General features: G+C 46.2%; 1 protein-coding gene and 1 non-coding gene across 4 annotated transcripts in view; one reads left to right on the forward strand and one right to left on the reverse strand.

The window, feature by feature from the left end:
- The window catches only part of Ltbp2 (latent transforming growth factor beta binding protein 2), a 95,705-nt gene that overhangs the window by 35,992 nt on the left and 36,237 nt on the right, over positions 1-23,476 (reverse strand). For all 3 annotated transcript variants that reach the window (XM_048362122.1, XM_048362121.1, XM_048362120.1), the window contains exons 4-9: positions 17,382-17,572; positions 15,514-15,684; positions 14,789-14,995; positions 13,693-13,979; positions 12,672-12,774; positions 133-207 (exon numbers count right to left, since the gene is read on the reverse strand). In XM_048362122.1, coding sequence (XP_048218079.1) covers positions 133-207; positions 12,672-12,774; positions 13,693-13,979; positions 14,789-14,995; positions 15,514-15,684; positions 17,382-17,572 — 1,034 coding nt within the window. The remainder of the gene's footprint in view (positions 1-132; positions 208-12,671; positions 12,775-13,692; positions 13,980-14,788; positions 14,996-15,513; positions 15,685-17,381; positions 17,573-23,476) is intronic.
- Positions 16,132-16,238, forward strand: LOC125363687. Its single transcript, XR_007213280.1, has one exon. It is a non-coding gene; the product is annotated as a U6 spliceosomal RNA (small nuclear RNA).

Genomic DNA, 23,476 nt, shown 5'->3' on the forward strand with positions numbered 1-23,476 from the left:
GAGATGCCCAGTGGAAGCCACCTAGACAGCAACAGGTGCTTTTCTTATCTAAGAATGAATGGTGTTGCTTCTGTATCCATAGGCTTCATTATTTCCCTCCCCTAGTTCAGGCCTGGTCTGGATTGTGCTTACCTTGGCAGTGAGTGAGGTTCAGTCTCTTGTAGCCTTGGGGACACTCCAGCTGGCCATTTTCAATCACTGGGGAGGCTGAGGAGTAAAGACACCAAGAGCTATCACTGGAGGGCCTTTGGGTCCCTCTGTCACTCATGCTGGGAAGTGGGTGGAGTCTGGAGATCTAGTCCACTGAGCAGCCCAGGGACCCCCGTGCCACCACCTTAGACAGCTATGCTACTTGACTCTCACCAGGCTTCTTCTGGTCCACTTTAATTTTATGAATAATGATATTGGGAGGAAGGAAATAAGCCAGACACAGGAAGACACAACATGATCCTAATTCTACGTAGAATCTGCAAAAGGTAAGTCTACAGAGGCAAACAGTGAAACACAGGGTATCAGGGGCTGAGATGAGGTAGGAATAGTTTGAGCAGTTGTTGGTAAAAGGGTACAAACCTCGGGTAGACAGGAGGAATAACAATGTATTCTGACTTGACAATCACTAAAAGGGTAGATTTTAAGTGAACTCACCACAAAAATATAAGCACAAACAATTGAGCAAATTAACACAGGCCATCATGTTAATGCAAACTATGAATGTTTCTGTGTTTCTGTAATCCTCATAGCTTTTTAAAAATTTGTGCCAGTCCTGGGACTTGAACTCAGGATCTGGGCACTGTCCCTGAGCTGTTTTTGCTCAAGGCTAACCCTTTACCACTTGAACCACAGCTCCACTTCCAGCTTTTTGGTGGATAATTGGAGATAAGAGTCTCATAGAGTTTCCTGCCTGGGCTGGCTTCGAAACATGATCCTCAGATCTTAGCCTCTTGAGTAGCTAGGATTATGGGTATAAACCACCTGCACCCAGCTTACAACTATTCATTAATAGCTATTCTAACCAGGCACATTATATACTTAAGGCATGGTTTATTATTAATGATAGCAGATATAACTCTATATATTATAGTCTTTTGATCATTTCTGGTCATATATAATAGGTTATTATTTTACCTCGCAATCTGACTCATCACATGTTCAAGGAAAGACATTATGAGAAATACCAGCAACACACTTTTATGATTGCTTACACTTAGTCCATTTAGTAGTATTTTGAACCCACTGTTTCTCTACAGGGCTTTTTTAGTCACATAACTTTGCAAGGCTTGGGTAAGTAATACCACACATAAATGTCCTATAAGTGAAACACTATAATCAACACTATGTTGTAATAAGACAAAGATAAGGTGGTAACATAGTCTCCTGGGAACCTCCTTTACCTGAGGACATATCACATGCCAAACAAGACATGTGACAGTCTGACATACAGACAGACCAAGTGAGGACATATTCTAGTAAAGCCAGTGATTTTCTTCAATTTTAAAAATATTATTTTAGGCTCTAGTTTATTTTGGTGCGTTTATAGAGACGGGATCCTACTATATGACCCAGGATACTTCCAACTTTCATTCCTCCTGCCTCAGACTCCTGAGTGCTGGGATTGCAGGCATGAACCACCATTCCTGGCATTTTTTCCTGTTGTGGCCTGTTTTCCTCTGGGTTTGCATGCTTACCCTATGGGGACAAGCCTCTGGCTTTAGCAGGCCAGTCTCATGGAGATAAATATGGACAGAGACTATGCTGGGACTGAGACAGAGATGGGAATGAGTCTGGGAAACATGCGTGTCCCTGGCATGGGGCCTGGCAGTATGAGCTGAGGACAGAGAGGAGGGAAGAAAAAAAAAAACCAACAGACATTGTTTGGAGAAACTCAGAAAGCAGGCTGATTAGATGCAGCCCATTGACATTATGAAGAATAATGCAAGGCGATCGCCAGGGGGCTGAGGAGTAACATCATCCTCCTGATGCCGCTGTACAAGGACACTGTGTCCTTTGTCCTGCGTTGTTTCTCACAACAATCACTCTGCAAAGCACAGTCCTTACCCCTGCTTTACAGATTAGGAGAACAAGGTATGGAAGCTGAGGGAAGCGTGCTGAAAGACCATGTCTTTTCAGAGAGAGAAAGAAAGGAGAGGGAGAGAGACAGAGACAGAGACAGACAGAGACAGACTCAAACAGAGACAAAGAGAGCTGTCAGGGGAATATGGGTAAGCCAAAAGGCCAGTGCAGCATTGTTGTTCAGATGTCAAGAGGGAGTGAAAGTTAGGAAGTGTCTTTCTTTCCTCAGTGATCACAAGAGGAGTGGCAGACAGGGTGGTTGGAGCTGGGGGCAAGAGGGGAACCAGCTGCTGGCACCTGCAGAAAACCCTGGGGACTCAGGTAGCACACTAAGCTGAGAGGAGCCAGTTGTGTTCACTGGAAACACGCTCTTTCTAAGGCAGCGATTTCTACCTTGGTGAGGGAGCTCTGCACTCTTACTGGGTTGGAGACAATGAATTGTACGGTCCGTCAGTGCTTAATGAAGGCAGGCTTCCAGAGAGGAATAACTGCCAAGCCACTGTCTCCCAACTTTGCTAATAACCCTTACCCCAAACCCTCATCCTTGAGCTCTCTCCACCCTTCCTCACACCTCCCCCAGACAGTCTATGAGGGACTAGTTCCCAGCGTCTGTGCAAATAAGTTCAGCATCCAGTCCAGAAAAACCAGCCTCCCTGTCCTTAGGTGAAAAGCAGAAGTTTAGACAGCCACGTGGCTTGGTGAGAATTCAACAGCCAGTGAGTTAGGCAGTTCACCGTGATGGGGTAGGGTGGCGGGGGACTCTCCTGTGTGCTCCCAACACTTCCACTTTCTCTGGTCATTTCCTTCCCTAGGTAACCATCTTGAATACTCAGAAGAAGGTCAGAAGAACTTACCAGATGCTTGACAAGTACTCCTCAATGTATCTAAAGAACTCTGTCTAGTCCTGCAGAGTTGACAAAGGACACTATGAAAAGCCTGTCCTCTAATTCTCCAGGCCCCACATCAGACCAAGGTTATAACAAGGGTTCAGAGGAGAGAAGAAAGAATGTGCCATCGGAGATCTGGAGATGAAATGGTAAGCTGTGATTCTTATGCATTCTTCAAGGCCACACTTGGTGAGATTTTCTTTTGGGAGGGTAGGGGGGTACTTTTCAAAAATTACTATCTTTAAGTAGTTGTCCTTGTAGTTCATACTCTCAGTCCTGACAAAGCCAAAGCCACTACCAGGGGCCCAATTTGGATCAACTTGAACTGCAGGGCGTCTGAACACCACAAAATGCCTTGATGCAGGTAGGGTGGGCTTGCATGAGTAACTTTCTTGGTAAGAAAATGGGGCCATGTGTTTCTGGACCTTGATTTCAGCTCTTCTGGCTCCTGAGTTCAGCCCCTGTCCCCCTCTGTTGCATCCTGTTGCTTGCAGACCAGGAAAAGGCAGAGAGAGCCCCTGGCTGCAGCCTGTTCAATCCTACTAAAAAGCCTCCCTCCTGCTCCTGAGACCCCCAAGAAGGCCTCTGCAAAGGCAAACTAATTACTGAAGACAGTTTTGGCTCTGATTCCATGGGCAGAGCTAGGAGGAGATGGTGAAGACATATGTTTGGCCACAGGGATGTTTACAGCCTGCCAATTCCAGCCTGTGATGACAGGTGTCCACAGCAGGGAGATGTGTAGGGTCCTCTCCCCTCTACCCAGGGAACAGACTCACATGGTTGATGAGGCTGAACCTGGTGCCACAGAGGCGTGTGAGCAGGCTGGAGCCTGGGCCTCTTAGCTTGTGAGCTCAGGCAGGTATGCTGTAGAAAAATTTCTACTCACTTAGTACAAGGTTGGATATACTGGCGCAGCAAGACCAATATCGAATTCCTGACTCTTCTCAGACTTGTTCTGTGACTGGGGGACGCATGCTTTTACCCTCTTTTAGCCTGACATTTTTCATCTTTAAAAGTGGGGACAGAAACTCAATTTGTATGGTTGTTGAATTTCTTTTTTGCGCACTCTGTCACTGCCCCCGCAAGAATGTCAGACTGAACTTAGCATAATGTCTGGTACAATCCCAGTAGATGTTTAGTGTCCTTCCTTCCTTCCTTCCTTCCTTCCTTCCTTCCTTCCTTCCTTCCTTCCTTCCTTCCTTCCTTCCTTCCTTCCTTCTTCCTCTCTTCTCTCTTTCCTTCCTTCTCCCTTCCTCCCTTCTTCCCTTTCTCCCTTCTTCGCCTTCTCTTATCCTTCCTTCTCTCAGCAACAGCCTCAAGGATAGCATGCTGGTCTGCTGCCCTGCCCAGCTGGATGGATTTGGGCAAGTTACTCAACTCTCTGAGCCTGGGTTTTCTTTTTAGTAAAATGGAGATGACAAGACCTTCCTCAGGGGGTTAGAGTTATTGTGAACACTAAATAAGCATGTAAACCTTTGAGCACAGCCATCATCACACTGTAGTAGTAATCATTTCTCAGATTTGTCTTGGCAGCACTGGAACTGGAACTCAGGGACTCGCAGTTGTTTGGCTTGCACTCTACCACTTGAGCCATGACTCTGGTCCTTGTATGAAGAATCCAAATGTCCATTATCCAGACTTTCCTCCTTCGTGAAACACCAGTAGTGCCATCAGTGATGATAGACATTCCACCTAAAGATAACCACCTAAAGAAATTTTCTCTGAGGAGCACTAAAGACAACATCACTACAAGCAGTGAGGTGGAGAGGGATCTGGGCAGAACTGTGCTCAGACAGGAGCTACTTAGCCACTCCACCAGCCCTAAACCTTTCTGGAGCCCCACAGGCTAGAAATGCCACATGTCATGTGTGCCCATCCCTGGAAGGAGTGGGTGTGGCAGGAGAGAGCCAGTTGAGCCAGGGACACAATCCCCAGGAGGCTTCAAGTCCCTTGGAGGAAGCTTTCAGAACATCGCCCAGCCAAAGGGACACTGGGGATTTTTTTTTAGTCCAACAACAGGAATTTTGTCAATTTCAGTTCTCTAAGACTGGGTGTCTCCCCAAGAATCCCAGAGAATAGGAACCCCACCCCAGCACAGCTGTTCCCTAAACTGGGGTCCTCTAGTTTGGCAAATGCCTAAGCCAATACAGCAGAAGTTGCAAATCACGGTGTGGCTAGAAGCAGGGGTCTGGAGTAGATGGACCTTCTTGTATACATGGTAGTACAACTAGACACATCATTAGCATGCAGTCCACAGAGAAAGCACTTCTCGTGGTGGTACCTAGCACTCACAAGTGTTCTAAATAAGCAGTTGCTAATGATGACAACTGACAATAATGATGGCATTACTGTGATTTCCCCTTGGACCCAAGCCTATCTCCAACCTTCCATGATACCCCTGTAATACTTTTGTGGGCCAGAGTAAGAACCAAAGAAAGGAAAACATTCTTTCTGTTGAGTTTCATAGAGATCCTCAAACACATAGGCAAACGCTCATGCCCTCAAGAGGCAAGTTTCTTCCTCGCCTCCTCTGGGAAGCCTGTTTAGGCAGATATAACCTTTATGTGTCTCTTTGGCTGTTTCAAGCTAAACTCTGTTGATCAGAAACATGCTTCTATTTTTTTTTTTGCCAGCCCTGGGGCTTGAACTTGGGGCCTAAGCACTGTCCCTGCCTTCCTTTTGCTCAAGGCTAGCACTCTATCACTTGAGTCATAGCACCACTTCTAGATTTTCCTGTTTATGTGGTACTGAGGAATCCAACTCAGGGAGGGCTTCATGCATGCAAGGCAAGCACTCTACCACTAAGCCACATTCCCAGCCCCCATGCTTCCGTTTTTTTTTTTTCCTCTCTAGACCCATATTTAACAAACCTATTCATTTTTGCCTCTGGCAGTTGTTGTTGTTCAGTTTTTCCCCCTCTTCCTCCTTCTCCTTTTCTCCTCCTTCTCTTCCTTTTTCCTCCTCTCCTTCCTCTTCCTCCTCCTCTTCCTCCTCCTTCTTCTTTGTAACAGTAATGGGATTTGAACTCAGGGCTTCACACTTATTTGGCTTACTTGCTTAACTGACATTCTACCACTTGAGCCATGCCTCCAGCTCTACTAATTACTATTTGCTAATTATTTTGGAGATGAACTCTCAAGACTTTTCTGCCTGTGCTGCCCCTACACCTTGATTCTTAGGATCTCAGCCTCTTGAGTAGTTAAGATTGCAGGTGTGAACCTGGTTTAGGGCAATTCTTTGAACATCTCTTAGGCTGGGCTACATATTGCTAATCTGTCTGTGTGTTGGATCCAAACTTAACAGGAATTGTCCTTTGTGCACAAGTAACTTATGAAATGCATCTGACATACTTCCTGTTGTCCACAAAATTCAAGTCTAATCCTCTGAGTTTGGTCTCCCTCAAGCAGGCACAGCCATCCCTAGCATAGCTTCATCCATCCTTACTACATGACCTTCAACAAGTTTCTAAGCCTTCTCTGAGCTGTATTTTATTCATTAAGAGCCTTGGCTTGGGGTTGGAGAAGTGGTTCAGGTGGTAGAGCACCAGCCAATAAGTAAAAGCAACAGATATAGAGTTTGAGTCCTGGTGTTAAACAAAACAAAACAAACACCCCACCCGCCCAAAGTCCTTTAGCCTACAGGTTGTACAAATTAAATGAAACAATGCAAGTGAATGTCAAACTAAATGTAAAAGTTCAGCAAAAAATTGGCAGTCATCCTTGTTTTAAGGAGGGGAAGATTCAGAATTCCTTCAAGGAACAGAGCTTTCTCTGGAGATACAGGGAGGGGCTTGGGTTCTGAAGTGAACTCATCTTAGGCCAGACAGAGAGAAAGATCTTGTGGCAAACAGCTGGAGGCCACCACTATAGGCCTTGAGCCCTGTGCCAGCTCTGTTTGTTCCAGCAAAGGAGCCTTGGGGTTGACACAGCTAGTGCCAAGCTTGATGGGACACTTGCCAACTTTCCAGTCAACCCAGATGTCTGTCTTATATGGAAACCCAAATGTGGCCTCAATTAATGTGGCTCTTGAGCTTGGTGCGTTCCCAGACACTGCCAGGGGCACTGGAGAGGCTTCGAACTGGGGCCTTTGATAACTCCCAAGGAAGATAGAGCTAGGAAGAAGTCCTGGAAGGTAAGTAGGGGGCATACTGCAGCTCTCGCTCAGAGAGAGAGGAAGGGAGGGGAGGGAACCACAGGTGTGTCGAGACTGATCCCACACCCTCTCCACGAGGAAGAGTTCTTCTGGAAGAGAAGGGATCTTCCTGTGCTATGCAGCTAAGACCTCAAGGCAGTCTTCTCCCATGTTAGAAATAGCAATGTTCTGCAGTGATCTTCTCCAACTTTCTGGCATAGAGCCTGAAAGTCCAAGACAACTGACTGAGGGGATGCCATCAAGTCACATGGCTCCCAGGCTTCCCACTGTATTGCACTCATCATGACCTGATTCTGCTAGACCACCTTGCTGGACAAGACAAAGCCTCTTCCCAAAGAGGCATAGTCCCATTTCACCAGATGAGAAACAGGCAAAACCCCAAGAGTGGAGACTGTTCTAGAACTCAGAAGTCCTGCTTGTTACCAAGCGTCCTCCCAACCCACCCCAAAGCTCATCCTTTCATCACCTGATGCGTGCATAGTAGCTTGCTTGTCATGCCTAGTTAAAGAAACATCCCTTTACCAGCCCTAGGCACGGTGTAGAGCTAGGTGTCTGGCACATGGTCAATACAAACAAGGTTCGCCAAAATCTTGCCCTTCCCTCTGCAGTGCCCAGCTTCACTTTCATGTGTTTTAAATGTTTATACTACCCCGCTCTTTGTTATTTCTTGCTCAAGATGCTGGAATGCTTGACATTCCAGCGTCTGTGCCCTGTTGCCCGTCTTGCTGAGCTGTGTTGAACATAGTGGGAGAGGGTTCGTAGAGAAGGAGGCTACTACTTGGGAGATGTAGAGGCAATGACTGAGACTGGAGGGATGTCCAAGGGTGCATCTAGGGTTCTGCACCCTCACATGCAGATGGGGTACCCTGACCCATGGGGCCCATGCCTGTCACCAGTGGGTACCAGGCCCTGCATGGACAGAGTGGATCAATTTCATTGGGAGCAAGTTCCTTGGTTATCCAGAGAGTTGAGCTTATGAGGCTGACACAGCCTGGATCAGGAATGGGGCATGTGGGCTGGCATGCAGCCTTTGAAGTGCAAACATGGATCTTTTCTTCTGTCTCCATCTTGTGAACGAGGATTCTCCCATGCTCAGAACCAGTTCCCTGTGCCAAGCCCTGGCTGAGGGGACCAGGCCCAGCATCTTCCACTGCCAGTAGCTGTCCTTGCTGCATCTCTGCATCCCTGATAAGCCCCTGTGTCCTGAACAGACAAAACCCCATGTTTCTGCTTGAACACTATAAGCAGAAGATGTGATATTTAAATGAAGAATCCAGGCTTTGTTTCATGTCCACTAACATCACCAGATGTTCACTGGAGAAGAGAGACGGAGACCTTCCCACCCCCAAGGACCCTGCGGGACTCTACATGCTACCTTCCCTCTGGCATATGTCAACAGCTCTGGATCATGCTTTGGTGGACAAACCTCAGACACCTCAGAGCCTAAACCCTAGGTGGGAGGTGGAACCCAGCACTGAAGCAAGATTTTGGGGAGGTCCCTTTCAGAATCCTGCTTCTCAGCCACAGTTCACAATTTCATGCCTTGGCCACAGCCAGTCTTGCCCTCCATTGTTACCCAGACTCCAGAGGCACCATCACGGCAGCCCCCAAGACCCAAGACAAGGAGAGAAACTCCTAAGGCTACTCTGGAATTGCATTTTGGATGAGCACTCATGGTTCCCTCTGTGAACAGCCCTACTAGGTCAGGAGTCCCCAGGCAAGTCAGCACCTTGGTCAGCAGCAGTAAGTCCTGGATGCTCCTAGGAGGACTTGGGAGCCCTGACCCCACCTAATGCTTTTGACATGCCTACCTTCCTTTAGGAGAGTCCAGGTTGGGCAGGGCCCAGCATGAGATGCTATACATGTTGTTCATTTTGCTGGCCTCACCGGCAAATACAATTTCCCTAAGTAGCTAAAATTTTCAGACCTTGACTATCCTACTCACTATTCATTCTTCAGATCTCATCCTGGATGTCCTCTCCGCTGGGAAGCTTTCTCCAGTCTGCTAGCTGAGCTAGGGTCCTATTCCTCACTGTGTGCAGAAGACAGCACAGAAGCACCACATCTAAGGGAATCACTCACACCTTAGGTTTATAGGCTTATCCTGATGGTTCTGGGCAAATGAAGGAATAATTTTTTTTCTAATTTGCACACAGGTGCTCCGTGACTCATGAGTACCTCTCATCCTACCATCTATGTCTCCACAGCACTCAACTTTTGTCCAGCCACCACATTCGCCTCTTTCATTTCTGATGTCCACCGACTGTCTATTCCCCTTCCACATTCCTCCACCACACTGCAAGACCTGTGAAGGGAGGTACCCCTCCCATTGTCTCCTCCTGTGCCTGCTCAGGACTGAACACCATGGGTACTTCAATGGTCAATGTAAATATTTGTTGGCTAAACAGAATGTGGGGTTAAAAAAAGTACAAAGAACTTGCCTGACAAGAAGGGGGAAAAAAAAACCTGACTAAAAATAGTCTCTGGCCTGCAAGGGAGATATGGAGTAGAGTGATGTGTTGGTCCCTTTTCCTTTCTTGAGGATGACTTTAGCAAGAGTAATAAAGATTATGATGACAGAGCTAGGAACTGGTGGCTCATGCCTCTAATCCTAGCTACCCAGGAGGCTGAGATCTGATGATTGTGGTTCAAAGCCAGCCTAGGCAGGAAAGTCTGCAAGACTTATCTCTAATTAATTACCAAAAAGCCAGACATGGTACTGTGGTTCCAGATGGTAATGCTCTAGCTTTGAGCAAAAAAGCTCAGGGACAGTGCCCAAGTCCCGAGTTCAAGCCCAAGGACCAGCATACCCACACAAAAAATCATAATAATGGTACCACCCAAGGGAGAGTAATGGAGAAGGGGGGCGATTGATTGGAATACACTGTTTACATGCACGGAAATGTCACAGTGAAATTCCTCCTTGTTTAACTAATGTAAATAAAAAATATTAAAGTACGCCATCTGTCAGTGTTCACAGATAATTGGTTCCAGGACACCCTGGCATCAAGATCTGTGGATGCTCAAGCTTTTTATATCAAATGGTATAGCATTTATATATATCCTCCTGTATTCTATAAATAATCTCAAAATTGATTATAGTACGTAAACCAGTGTGCCCTTTTGTATACACTGTGCAAACAGGTACGATTCGGTATTATTGTGGAATAATGACAAGCAAGCATTCTGTATAGTACAGATGCAGCCATCACAGGTCCAAACACAAAATCCTCAAGGGAGGTAACAGGTGGACAACTCAAATGTGAGCACCTGGAGAAAGATGGACGATTTGCACAGCAGGACGCTGTAAGAGCCGTGGCCACACATCACTTCCTTTGTGGATTCAGTGTAGTAGGGTTCAATGTGAGGTAAATTCAGGTTTTACTTTTTGGAACTTTCAGGAATTTTCTTTCAAATACTTTTGATCTGCTGTTGGTTGAATGAGCAGAAACAGAACTTCAGATACAGAGGATCAGCTGTCATAGCCACCGTACGCAGAACTTCCATTTAAGTTCTGCAGCAGCTTGTGCCGTCTTGGGGCCAGACCTCACAGATAAGAGGGTGGAGGGCAGAATGGGGTCTGGTCCCTAGAATATGTCAGATGCTCCAGCCTGGGAGCTAAATACTATCCTTCACTGCTTCACCAAAACCCTATTACCATGCAAAACCATCTGCACTTTATTTTCTGTTTGGAAAATGTAGTCACAGCTCCACTGCTGAATCTGATGATGGGAACAGCCCCGTTCCTCCCACCTTTGGGCTTGGCTCCAGGTACCCCTCCCCAAACTGACTCACTGAGTTGACTACTGACAGGTACCAGGAATCCATGCCAGGCCCAGGAATAAAGCCTGAAGGGAAAAACTGGCTGTGTGGGCAGAAGGGACTCAGGCACAGGAACCTGGTTAACCCTTCCTAGATGTCAGACTAACACCTCTGAGAACATATGAGTGAACCTTTTTTTTCTGTAATAGGTGTTTTGTTTATTAAATAGATTTGAGAGAATGATAAGGGATAATTTAGCCTGAGTTGCTTCAGATTTGCAGCTACGATCGCACTTATGTACTATGATCAATGTCCAAGTGACTTTGGAATCAGGTTGTATTCAGATAAATGATTCTATAGCAATAAAATTGACTTTCACAGTAATGTAGGTGGCAATGTTTTTCTGAGGTGCTAACATTTATGTCCAGGAATGCAAACACAAAAAGTCCGTATGTACATGAAGCATAATTTCAGTAATTATAAGAATTATATTCTCAACAACTAATATTTCTTGAATAAGCATTATGTCCTCTACTTTGCATTGAATATATTCTTTTGCTTTATCAGCACAAAGTCAGATGAGATAGCTTGAACCAGATGATGAACATAAATAGTGAACACGTGTGTTCCTGAATGGATCTTTTGCTCACGCATAAATCCTCAGTGATTGACATAGGAGGTACCTGGTAAGGATTTGCTGAATGAATGAATGAATTGAATGTATCCGAGGCAGGCACTCTTGCCACTAGGCTATATCCCCAGCCCAATGAATTGAATGAATGAATGAATGAATGTTCGGGTTTTTTCCTACTCTCCAAAAGAAGGCAGGGGGGCTGGGAATATGACCTAGTGGTAGAGTGCTTGCCTCATATACATGAAACCCTGGGTTCAATTCCTCAGTACCACATATATGTAAAAAGCCAGAAGTGGCGCTGTGGCTCAAGTGGTCTTGAGCAAATGGAAGCCAGGGACAGTGCTCAGGTCCTGAGTTCAAGTTCCACAACTGGCAAACAAAACAAAAACCCAAACAAACACAAAACAAAAGAAGGCAGGGGCTTGGGTATCTCACATGTCAAAATGGGAGATATTCTAGAACACTCAACCCCAATCCAGAGATCAAGATGCAGGAGATGAGATGAGGAGGAAACCTGATTCACCACCACCCTACCCCACTCACCCACCCAAAGGTGAGAAGAAAGAAAACACTGGGTCACCAAATCAAGACTGCTGAACTGCTGAGCTGGGGACTGGTGGCTCATGCCAGTAATCATAGCTACTCAGGAGGCTGAGATCTGAGGATCATGGTTCAAAGCCAACCCAGGTAGTAAAGTCCAAGAGACTCTTATCTCAAATTAACCACACACATTAAAAACAAAACAAAACAGAAGTGGCTCAAAGTGATAGAGTGCTGGCCTCAAGCAAAAAAAAGCTCAGGATCAATGCCTAGACCCAGAGTTCAAGCCCCACAACCAAAACCCAAAACCAAACCAAAACAAAAACCCACTGGGTGCCTGAGGCCTGGGCAGGAGTATATATGAGAGGGTGAAGGAGGTTCATCAGCAGGCACAAGAGGCAGCAGCCCCTCCCAGACAGTCAAGCAGAGGAGAGGCCCAGGGTGCTGGACACAGAAGCTTGATCAAGGCTCCCTCAAGGCAGATCTGGAACACCTAGGTGGTTCACCAGTCTGTTCCACTTACCTGGTCTTGGAAACCTTGACTGGGAATGGAGGGTGTGACTTGGAACAGAGCCCCACCCCAGGAGGGCTTCCTCCTAACCTTCCACCTTGACGAGAGCACTCACCTGGTCTAGGAGGACATGGGGCACATGAGGTCACCCCCCAGAAGGCTCCCACACTGCCACAGCAATCTTCCTGTGTTGTTAGCTCCAGAAGAGGGTCAGCACACTGGAAAAGAGGCCATGGACACCTGTGACACCTCACCTCTACCATTTTCTTTTCTTGTTGTACACCAAGATGTCCAAGCAAAGTCCAGGACACAGAACTCACTGCCCCCCCCCCATATTCTGCCTGAGGATGCCCACTCTCAGGCTTGGGAGTATTTGGTCAATGTGATGGAAGGATACAGAGACGGCTGCATCCACTTTGTCATAACCTCACTTTATGTTGGGGATCCCACTCTACATAAACCACCATCTTCTCTGTCCATTAACAGCTCACAGACAGAGGCTCCCAATGGGCAGGATTTCCTCCTTTAACCTCCATAGAATTTTGGGGTCAGCCCCAGTGAAAGCCCTCCCAATGAGTAGGGTACCAGGCCAAAGCTGGGGGTGATCTGGGACTCAGATCTTTATCCTTTGGCTGTCCACCCTCTCTGGTCCCCTAACTTCAAAAACACCAAACTGCAACAAGTAAAGCCATCATGGGTCTGGTCTAGCTCCTGTTCTTGGGAACCTGGCCTCCCAACAGGAGCTGAGGGTGCCACTGGGGGAAATGGAATACCTCTGGTCTTTGGACCACCTGGGCTGTGGGGTCTGATCTGCATGTCTCATTCCACATCTTGGTGGAATGAGACTAGAAATTAAACTCCCAGGTCCTAGGCCCAGTTCTCAGGTAGCCAAGATTTTCTGTGACTTTCTTGATCCTCTCCTGTATGCCTGGTACTGACAGGTACTATGTGCAGCCCAGGTATGAGACCCTACCTGTCCACACTCAGGCCTTTTTATGCCCTGGGTTTTCCTATGTGGTAGATGAGAGAATCTGAGGTCACATTCCATCAGAAAAACCAAGAAGAGAGAAGAGCAGAGTGGAGGGCGCTCACGGTTCTGAAAGCCCCCAGGACAGGGGCTGGGGCTCCATTCTCACCTGTCCGTTCACAGTACTGAGGTAACACCGGCCTGGCAGGCCTCGATGCCTGAGCACTACTGGGGGAGGTGGCCGAGGAGGCTCTCCTGCCCGAGCAGGAATGCTGTTGCTGTCCCAGTGGCTGTGGCTGGTGCTGGCAGGAAGTTGGTATGGGGGTCTAGTTTCCACACTGTTCTCCTCCGGAGCCCTGTTGACCTCTCCTCGCACCCGTGCCACCTGATGGATCTGCACAGAGGCCTCAGGTGGGTGGTTAATGTGCACCTTCACCAAGGAGGGGTTCACGGAGGCTGTACACAAGGGCTGGGATTAGGAGGTGGGAAACAGGCTTCCCCCCACCTCATTCTCCCACATCCTGAAGAGTGGCCACAGGGCTGGGCCAGGTGGTCATGAGTGGTATGTGTCCTCCAAACTTCCCTGTGCATTTCTGTGTTCTGGAGTTGGAACCCCAGAGTAATGGGGAGCAAGATGAGGCTCAAACTCCTTCATAGGAGGCCCTTTAATATAAAGTTCCAGTAGCATGATGATTTGTTACGCAGAGCCTTGAGTGACAGCCATGACCCCTGCCTGGTCCGCCTCAATGCCTTTGCCCACACTGTCCTTCCCTCTGCTGAGCCAAATGCTGCCCATGGTCAAGGGATCACTGCAGGTCACCTAGTCACGGAGCCTTCATAGAACACTCCAGGCTCAGGGGTCCCTCCATCTCCCCATTCCTATAGAATTTTTTTTGTTTGTTTGCTTGCTTGCTTTTTTAATCTTTAATTTGGAACTTACTAATGGAAGCCATGGAAAATGAAATGTGGTAGGCTGAAATGCAACTTCCCATCATCCTTTCTCTCTCTACTGCCCAGGACTGTGGGTTCCCTGAGAGCAGGATGCTGCCTTCTTCCTGCTTTACTTCCCCATCACAGAATAAGGACACAACTTGGGGAGAAATTCAGATGGAAGGGGGAAATGAAATGGACCCTGTGGGCAGAGGGGAAAGAGGGAGTCTGATGGTGAAAGGAAATCTGGAGATACGTCTCTGCTCCTGTCTAGCACAGCAGGGCTGACAGCCATCCTACCTGGTACTCCTCCCAGCTCATGGCTGAGCACTCACCCAGCTGATTGGAGAGGGGCAGTGTGAAGGTGGACTGATGCAGGGGGCCTTCCAGCAGGGCCCTGTGGTGGGACCTGCTCCCTGGAGACTCCCTGTCCTGCTGTGAGGCTGGCAGGTGGCAGAACTTCCCAGTTGAGTTGGCAGGGCACCAGCACTCATCTCGGCCAATGCAGCGGCCTCCATTCAGGCAGGGAATCTGACAGAAATCTACAATATCAATCCACAAAGTGACCAATGATGCAAGAACAGTGCCATCAATCTTGTGGCCAGCTAGTTACCACAGGAAAGCAGGGCACCAAATCTAGATGGCTTAGGGAGTCCAGCACCCCCTGAAATGCAGGGACTTTCCATGAAGCCACACATTGAGGAAGGGGAAGATAACAACCAGCCCCGGCCTTTCTACAGAGGCCTTTCATGTTTCTTCCTTCCAGTAACCCAGGACACAGGGCACTGGCATTATTAACTCCTGCTGGTCTCTGTGGAGAGGTATGTGACATGCCTAGACTCACACAGCCATGTTGGGACAAGGATGAAGACTCAGCTCTCTGGGTAATTTGGGACACCTGATGGAGCCTCCTTCCCCCCACCCCCACCCCCATCCATACAAGAGCAGAGACTTCCTTCCTCTAAAGGATCTGGGCTCCAGCCCAAGGCAAGCCTGTCCCTGTGGCCACCTCAACTCCTCAGGACCAGTTGGAAACCACCACAGCGGGAAAGGGACTCACAGATACGGAACCCAGACTTGGGGTCATGGCCATGGCCACCCTGGCTGTACAGGGTGGTGGTGTCGCCCCGCTCACAGCTGTTGGCACAGTGCCCACGGGTACAGGTCTGCTTGCAGATGGTAGGAGTGAAGACAATCTTGATCTTCTTTATTTTCTCCGTGAGGTTCAGTCCTGTAGAGAGAGGACTTGTGTCCAGGGGCAGGGATGAAAGGCACTGCGGTGACCACCAGAGCTTAGTTAGGAAGCCCCATGGGACTAGGGGTAAATCCATCCATGCCCAGGGCATTCACTGAGCACCTTCTGGATGCCATGTCTGTGATGGATCACAATCATGCCTTCGAGAAGCACAAATGGTTGGCTTCTAGGTTCACACTTGGTACATGTCAATTCTTAATCTTACTGATGAGTATTACTTAGGTGGAGCCATTCAAAACGAACATTTCCATGATTTGGTAACTCTCATATGTCTGACCTAATATTTCCACTTTATAATTAGATTGAAGGTCAGACATATTTGGGATGCCTCATATTCATAGCCAGCAAAGGGCCATGTCTGGGCTTTGAACCCAAGATCAGGGAATGAGACAAAGCTCAGGCTGGCTAAAGAGGATGATAACGGTGCTTGCTTCAGCAACACATATACTAAAATTGGAACGATACTTGGAAGGTTCACATGGCCCTTTCACAAGGATGACACAGAAATTCATGAAGTTTGAGAGAGAGAGAGAGAGAGAGAGAGAGAGAGAGAGAGAGAGAGAGAGAGAGAGAGAGAGAGAGAGAGAGAGAATGGTAATGCCCAAATAAAGACAGGTTTGGGCCTGGTTACCAGAACAAGGATCAGGCACTTTATCTATTGGGAAGACCATAGAAAACTTTCCAGCAAGGTATTCGAGAGCAAGTGTGGGAGGACTACTGATAGGTGGAGTAGATTGGGGGCAGGTGAGGTCACTTCATTTAGTAAGGATAATGGCCATAGAAAAAAGAGGTTTATTGATTCAGTATGGGGAGCCCAGGGAGGAGGGCAGAGCCAGAAGGTTAAGGAGGGAATGGAAGGCAGAAAGTGGAGAAGTATATGTAGACCATAGGTCCAAGAAGTTTGTCTGTGCAGGGAGGAGGTGGCAGGAGCTAGTTCCCTGCATCTGTAAGCAGATGAAGTAGGGGAGGCCTGGAGCAGCTGCTCTAAGAAACAACAGAGAGAGGAGGCTCCAACAGAGAGAAAGGATACACGACACTGTGTATCATGCCGAGAATCCAGAAATGGTGATCTTTTCCTAGCAGTAGAAGTCAGTGTTACAGAAGCAGCTGGCAGTGTTGAAGTTCATACTTATTTATAAAATAAGCAAAGGCATAATAGGATAACAGATAGGCAGAGAGAGAGCAGCAAAGGTCCTAGAGTTCTAAGTGATCAAGTGTAGACCACTTATTTTGGCACCCCTGAAGTTTGGCAGAAAGCAAATGCTCAAATATTATCATCACAGCTCCATTTCCAGCCTCTTAGTAGTTAACTGGAGATAAGAGTCTCACAGACTTTCCTGTCCAGCCTGGCTTTGAACTGTGATCCTCAGATCTCAGCTTCCTGTGTACTTAGGATTATAGATACCAGTCACCAGCACCTGGTTACTATTATTTTTGCTTGTTTATTTTCTGGGAATTGAATCCAGGGCCTTGCACAATTTAGGCAAGTGCTCTCCTACTTATCTACACCCCCAACCCTTTCAGAAGTTGTTTATTGATTGGCTGAGAGAATGAGGGACAAAATGACAACTCAGTTCCTCCCAGAGAGTGGAGAGAAAGCAGAGGTGGAATGTAGAGTGGGCAGAGATTTTTAGATGCTTTTCTCCCTTAGGCCCTGAGGCAGGGCACCTTACCCCAGGGGGATGAGCGATTGTCCAGATGTACTGCCTGCCGAGTGCCATCTCTCTGTTCAAGACCCAGTCCTGTGGGCAGAGCATTAGAAGTCAGCTGGCCATTGGCAGCAATGGCTGGGTAACGTCGGATAGTCCGAGACAGCCCCATGTGCTGCTGGAGAGGGCTGGTCTGGCTGAGCCCACTCGGGGTCCTGTGGAGACAACCATGGCACCAGAGTTTACATCCCAGGAGCAATGTCTCTGTGGCTTCCTCCATCTGGCTCCCCATCTCCCCACCCTTACATTGGATGAATGCTTTTCAGCTGCCTTCTCCCCACCCACTTGTAGTTGACTCCTGGATTTGAGGTGCCCCAAGACAGGAAGGTAAAGGCTGACCAGCCATCTGTAGAGGGAAGGCTTTCTTCTATGTGGAATAGCCAAGCTTTTGCTGAACTATTCTGGGCAAGTCACTCAGCCTTCTGGGCCTCAGGACCTTTGACCTTCTAAATGAAGATATTAGACTGCCCTGTGTAGCTTTGACATTCTGAGAGTCTTTGATAAACTACTGCTAGACCAGGTCTCATCCTGAAACCAAAGCCCAGGCCTGCCCTGTCATTTCCTTTTTGCTTTGTTTTAGTTTTTCCTCTGAAATTGAGGCTTGAACTTGTTATCTGACCCTTTTGCTTATTGGCTGGTGTTCTACCACCTGAGCCATGCCTCCACTCTCATGCCATTTCTTAATATAACCCTTTATGCATTTGTTGTGGAATAAATACTCTCAACAAATACCTATTCACAGGGCTGGGAATATGGCCTACTGGCAAGAGTGCTTGTCTCATATACATGAAGCCCTAGGTTTGAATTCCCCAGCACCACATATATAGAAAACGGCCAGAAGTGGCACTGGGGCTCAAGTGGCAGAGTGCTAGCCTTGAGCAAAAAAAAAAAAAAAAGAAGAAGCCAGGGACAGTGCTCAGGCCTGGAGTTCAAGACCCAGGATTGGCCAAAACAAAACAAAAAAAAACAACAAAAAAAAACAAATACCTATTCACAGATCATTCAGAATCTCCCTCACTTAGTTTTATTGTAAATAGTACAATCATGAATTCACTATCCATGAACCCAACACAGCAATACTTTTGTCTATTTTCTATCTTTGTTCGCACACATGATTTTACGCTATTATCATCATCTATAGATTAAATGGACTTTTTTGCCACTTAACATTAGATCATGCTTTATACAATTCCTATAACAGTCAATCTGTAAATGACTCACAACTTAGATGTTCTCCTGCTGCGTATTTAGATTACTTTAAATTTTTTAACTGTGGACATTTGTGTGAGTGTGTGTGTGTGTGTGTGTGTGCGTGTGTGTGTGTGTGTGTGTGCGTGCATGTGTGAGTGCTGGGACCTGAACTTTTGCTTGGCTTTTTTACTTAAGGCTGGTGCTCTACCACTTGGAACAACACCTCTACTTCCAGTCTTTTGCTGTTTAATTGGAGATGAGTTGCTCAGATTTGTCTGCCTGCTCTGGCTTCAAACTGAGATCCTTTGATCTCAGCTTCCTGCATAGCTAGGATAATAGGTGTGAGCCACCTGCATCAGTTTCTGTTTTAAGAAAAACGTCTCCCTGCTATCATGGACATTGATTCAGACATAAGGAAACCACTCAGACATAAATAGTAACTACTCCTTGGAAATAACAGTGCTTGTGTATATTTATGTATAAACATGTTTAACTGCAGTTTGAAATGTTATGGATGTCTAGATTTGGAGATTTTTTAAACAATAGATATGTACTGGGTAGAGTAAAAATAAATCATGAAATCAAAATAAATCTCCATTCTTCCCAGAAATTCCATTTTGTAGATAAGGGAACTGAGGCTCAGCCAAAGCATGGCAAAAGCTCAAGGTGATGGTGAAGAGAGATACAGAAATTCTAGAAAGCCTTCGGGAAAGCCAGACTGCAGCTGGTGCTTAAAGAATAAAGGAGTAAGATTTCAAGAGCCCAAAGTGAAAACGAAGACCTTCCAGATAAGAAAACTCGTGTAAGAAATGCATGGATGTAGGAAGCACTGGCCACATTTAAGGAAGAGTATAGAGCACAGTTTGAATTAAACACCAAATGGAGAAGGGGAAAGCAAAGGAAACATTAGCTATTAAGTACCTACCAGCTTGCAGGCATCATACTAAGTGCTTTACATATTTTTTACTTGATCAAACAACTCGCTGATCAAAAACCTCTGTTTGGCCCAAACCAGCTTAAACAAAGTAAAGAGACAAATGATCCAACAGGAAAAATATGTACAATCATATCACAGACAAAAGACGAATCTCCATAACATTTTAAGAAATAGAAAAGATAGAGACCACCGGCTCTAAAAGGAAAACTCCAGCCAGGCTCCCGTGGCTTAAGCCTATAATCCTAGCTACTCAGGAGGATGAGATCTAAGGATTGCCATTCTAACTCTTATCTCCAATTAACCAGCAAACGGCCAGAAGGATAGCTGTGGCTCAACTGGTAGAGTACTAGCCTTGAACAAAAAAAAAGCCAAGTTGGAGCTCAAGGCCCTGAGTGCAAGCCCCTATGCACAAAACCAAAACCAAAAATAAGGAAAAAAAAAACTCTCAAAAAGATATGAATAAATGGCTCACAGAAAACAAGCGTTTTTTTCAACACAGGGAAATATGTTCAATCTTTTTCCTTATAAGATGTGTAGATGAGAACTATGAGACAGCATGTTTACTCCATCTGACTAGCAAAATTCTTGGTGAGACTGTGCAGAAACAGCCACCCTCAGATGTTGCTGGCAGGAGTGTAAGTTGACACAATTCTTACAGACTGCAAGTGGGCAATGTCTGCTCACAGCATGACACATGTGATTCCACCTTTAAAACTACAGAAAAATCTATTGTAGTGGGCATTCGACCCTGCCCAGGTCCATTTTACTGTTGGTACATGAGCAGCTGCAAGGACAGCGACCAAAGCTTATACTTGGGACTTCTGAGTACTGCTTTTGGCCAATGGGAACCATGTGACAAGCACCTCCTATCACCAATAACTAGGTCAAAAAGGAAGATCAGGGGCTGGGAATGTGGCTTAGTGGTAGAGTGCTTGCCTAGCATGCATGAAGCCCTGGGTTTGATTCCTCAGCACCACATAAACAGAAAAAAGCCAGAAGTGGTGCTGTGGCTCAAGAGGTAGAGTGCTAGCTAGCCTTGAGCAAAAAGAAGAAGGAGGAGGAGAAGAAGCCAGGGACCATGCTCAGGCCCTAAGTCCAAGACCCAGGACGAAGAAGAAGGAGAAGAAGGAGAAGGAGAAGGAGAAGGAGAAGGAGAAGGAGAAGGAGAAGGAGAAGGAGGAGGAGGAGGAGGAGGAGGAGGAGGAGGAGGAGGAGGAGGAGGAGGAGGAGGAGGAGGAGGAGGAGGAGGAAGGAAGGAAGAAGAAGGAAGAAGAAGGAAGAAGAAGGAAGAAGGAAGAAGGAAGAAGGAGGAGGAGGAGGAGGAGAGGAGGAGGAGGAGGAGGAAGAAGAGGAGGAGGAGGAGGAAGAGGAGGAGGAGAAGGATGAGGAGGAGGAGGAGGAGGAGGAGGAAGAGGAAGATCAAAGGTCCCTGCATCAAGGGGAAACTCAGAAAATTCAACTCAAAGGAAACTCAAGGAAAATTCAGAAGCTCTGAATTCAATCAGCCAATCTTGATTCCCTGGGAAGTCCATTTTTGCTTGTCTTTCTCCACTATTCCACTCTGCTGTCCTTTCTCCCTTAGTGCTCCCCCAGTAGGCCACACATACCCAAATTCTACCTCTAGGGGACTTCAGCTAAGACCCTTCAGCTAAGACCCCTGCAAATGGTCACACTGATGCTTGGATAAGATTATTCATTGCAGTGTTCTTTTGAAATAGAATATTTTGTACAGAATAGAAGCAATCCAGTGTCCTTGAGTAGAGGATTGGTTAAACCAGGATCTGTGCACAGAATGGAGTAAAGGTGGCTGGAAACGGAAGTGGTGCCTCACTTCATTAAGGAATGATTTTCAAGACACATTGAAATGTGAAAACACAATAGTCTAAATCTCTCCCATTGACTGTTTTTATCTAGACTGTGACCTAACAATGTTTTCTTCCAACCATTTTTTTTAATGGGTGGAAAAAAAAGTCAAAAGAAAAATCCTATTTCTTGACATGAGAAAATGATATAAAATTCAAATGAAAGTTTCCATAAATAAAGTTTTGTTGGAACGCAACCACACTCATTGTCTATGACTGTTTTTACTCTCAACCACGCAGTTGAGTAGTTGCAGAAGCCATTTGTCATAGAAAGCCAAAAATATTTACTATCTGGCCTCTTACAGAAAAAGCTTGCTGACTTCTGGTGTAGAGCATGTAAACTTGTGTGTAAACATACAAAAGAATAAGGATTCATGTTGTGTTTATGTGACAATACAGAAAATAAGAATCCATATTGTGTTTATTTGCATATTTATGAAGTAACCTTGGAAGGATACCATGGAAAATTAATAACAGTGGTTACTTATGCGGGAGGAAAAAGGAAGGAGGATCAGTCAGCACAACGATTTAATGAACATTTACTCTGTGCTGGATTTTGTGCCAATAATACAAATCACATGCATCCGCTCATGTAGGCCTCTCTGTAATGTAAGATATTCACTGTCCCCATTTCACAGTTGGAAAAACAGAATGTGTGGAGGTTCTAGACCTTGTTCAAGTACAAACCCCCTAAGAGCAGAAGTCAGGTTACAACATCATGTTAACATCATCCTAAATCCATCCACTTTTGTCATTAGCTTAGTTTATTACCAGTTTACAGTTGAGGACACTGAGAATTAAGAATAAAACAGAAAGCAAGATCTGGATCTTTTTGCGGGGGAAGGTGAGAGGACTGTGCTGGTACTGGGACTTGAACTCAGGGCTCCTTATGCTTGGCTTTTTCACTCAAGGATGGAACTCTACCATTTGAGCCATGTTTCCATCTAGCTTTTTGTTGGTTAATTGGAGATAAGAGTCTCACGGACTTTTATCTCTAGGCTGGTTTTGAACCTCAATCCTCAGGTCTCAGCCTCCTGAGTAGCTAGGATTATGGGCCACAAGCATGGAGTAGGTCTGGGCTTTTATGATGGAAGACCTGAAATACTGGAGGAAATATCTGTGCTGTATGGACTGGGTAAGGGGGAGGCTCTGGAGATTTCAAAGCAGGAAAATAACATGACCTAAGGAGCAGTCTCTCCTCCTTCCTCTCATTCAAGAAGCATTTATGAATGAGTATAATGTACTAGGCACTCCAGCCCAATAAGTTGCAAAACCCTCTTCCTATCTCCAGTCCAATTGATAGGGGGCAGGCAAGAGAAGAAAGAATAACAACGCAAAGGAACCAGGGAATGGTTGGCTCTGTATCTGAGTACATTTTGCTCAACAGCCTGCTTTACCATTGTCCTGGAGTAACAGCTAACTATGATTGAGGCTACTTATTGGTAGGATCCCCAGCAATAACCCCCAACAGGAACTTTCCCAACTGTAGAGGTTATCCAGAGGCCTCACTTACATCTCATATAGTTATGGTTTCATGCATGCACCTCCCCTCAAATCACCGTCTGAGGATACCTTATTAGGCAAATCACTGCTTGTTCCCTAGTTCTTAGAAATGCCCTCCCATTTCTTAGAAAACTCCACAATTATGGACATATCCTTAGCATAATCATCACCCTATCCATAAAAGTGTCTAAGACTGATAGCTCAGAGCACTTGAATGCTTGGTTGAACTGCCTGCCCTCAGTCTCCTTCTGGGATGTACTGTTGCTTTATGATCACTTCTGCTTTAATAAAATCTAGCTTTTTGCTTAAATAAATCTTCTCTGTTAAAGACTCCTCTGTGTACTGGCCCCTGAATTCTTTCTTCAGTGAGGCCAAAACCTTGCCATCCATCTCCCCTGAAACAATGGAAGCCACATAAAAGGACCAGGGCTCAGCAAAGGTGAGGGACCAAGAAGAAGCCAATATTATCATTGAGATACTTGTGGTGTCAGGCCTAGGAAGGATGGGACAGACATTCCTAAAACTATTCTGGAAGATCAGCTGAAGAAGATAGGGTAGTAAGGGGA

This window comes from Perognathus longimembris, chromosome 14 (genome assembly GCF_023159225.1).
Source record: "Perognathus longimembris pacificus isolate PPM17 chromosome 14, ASM2315922v1, whole genome shotgun sequence".
Taxonomy (NCBI): domain Eukaryota; kingdom Metazoa; phylum Chordata; class Mammalia; order Rodentia; family Heteromyidae; genus Perognathus; species Perognathus longimembris.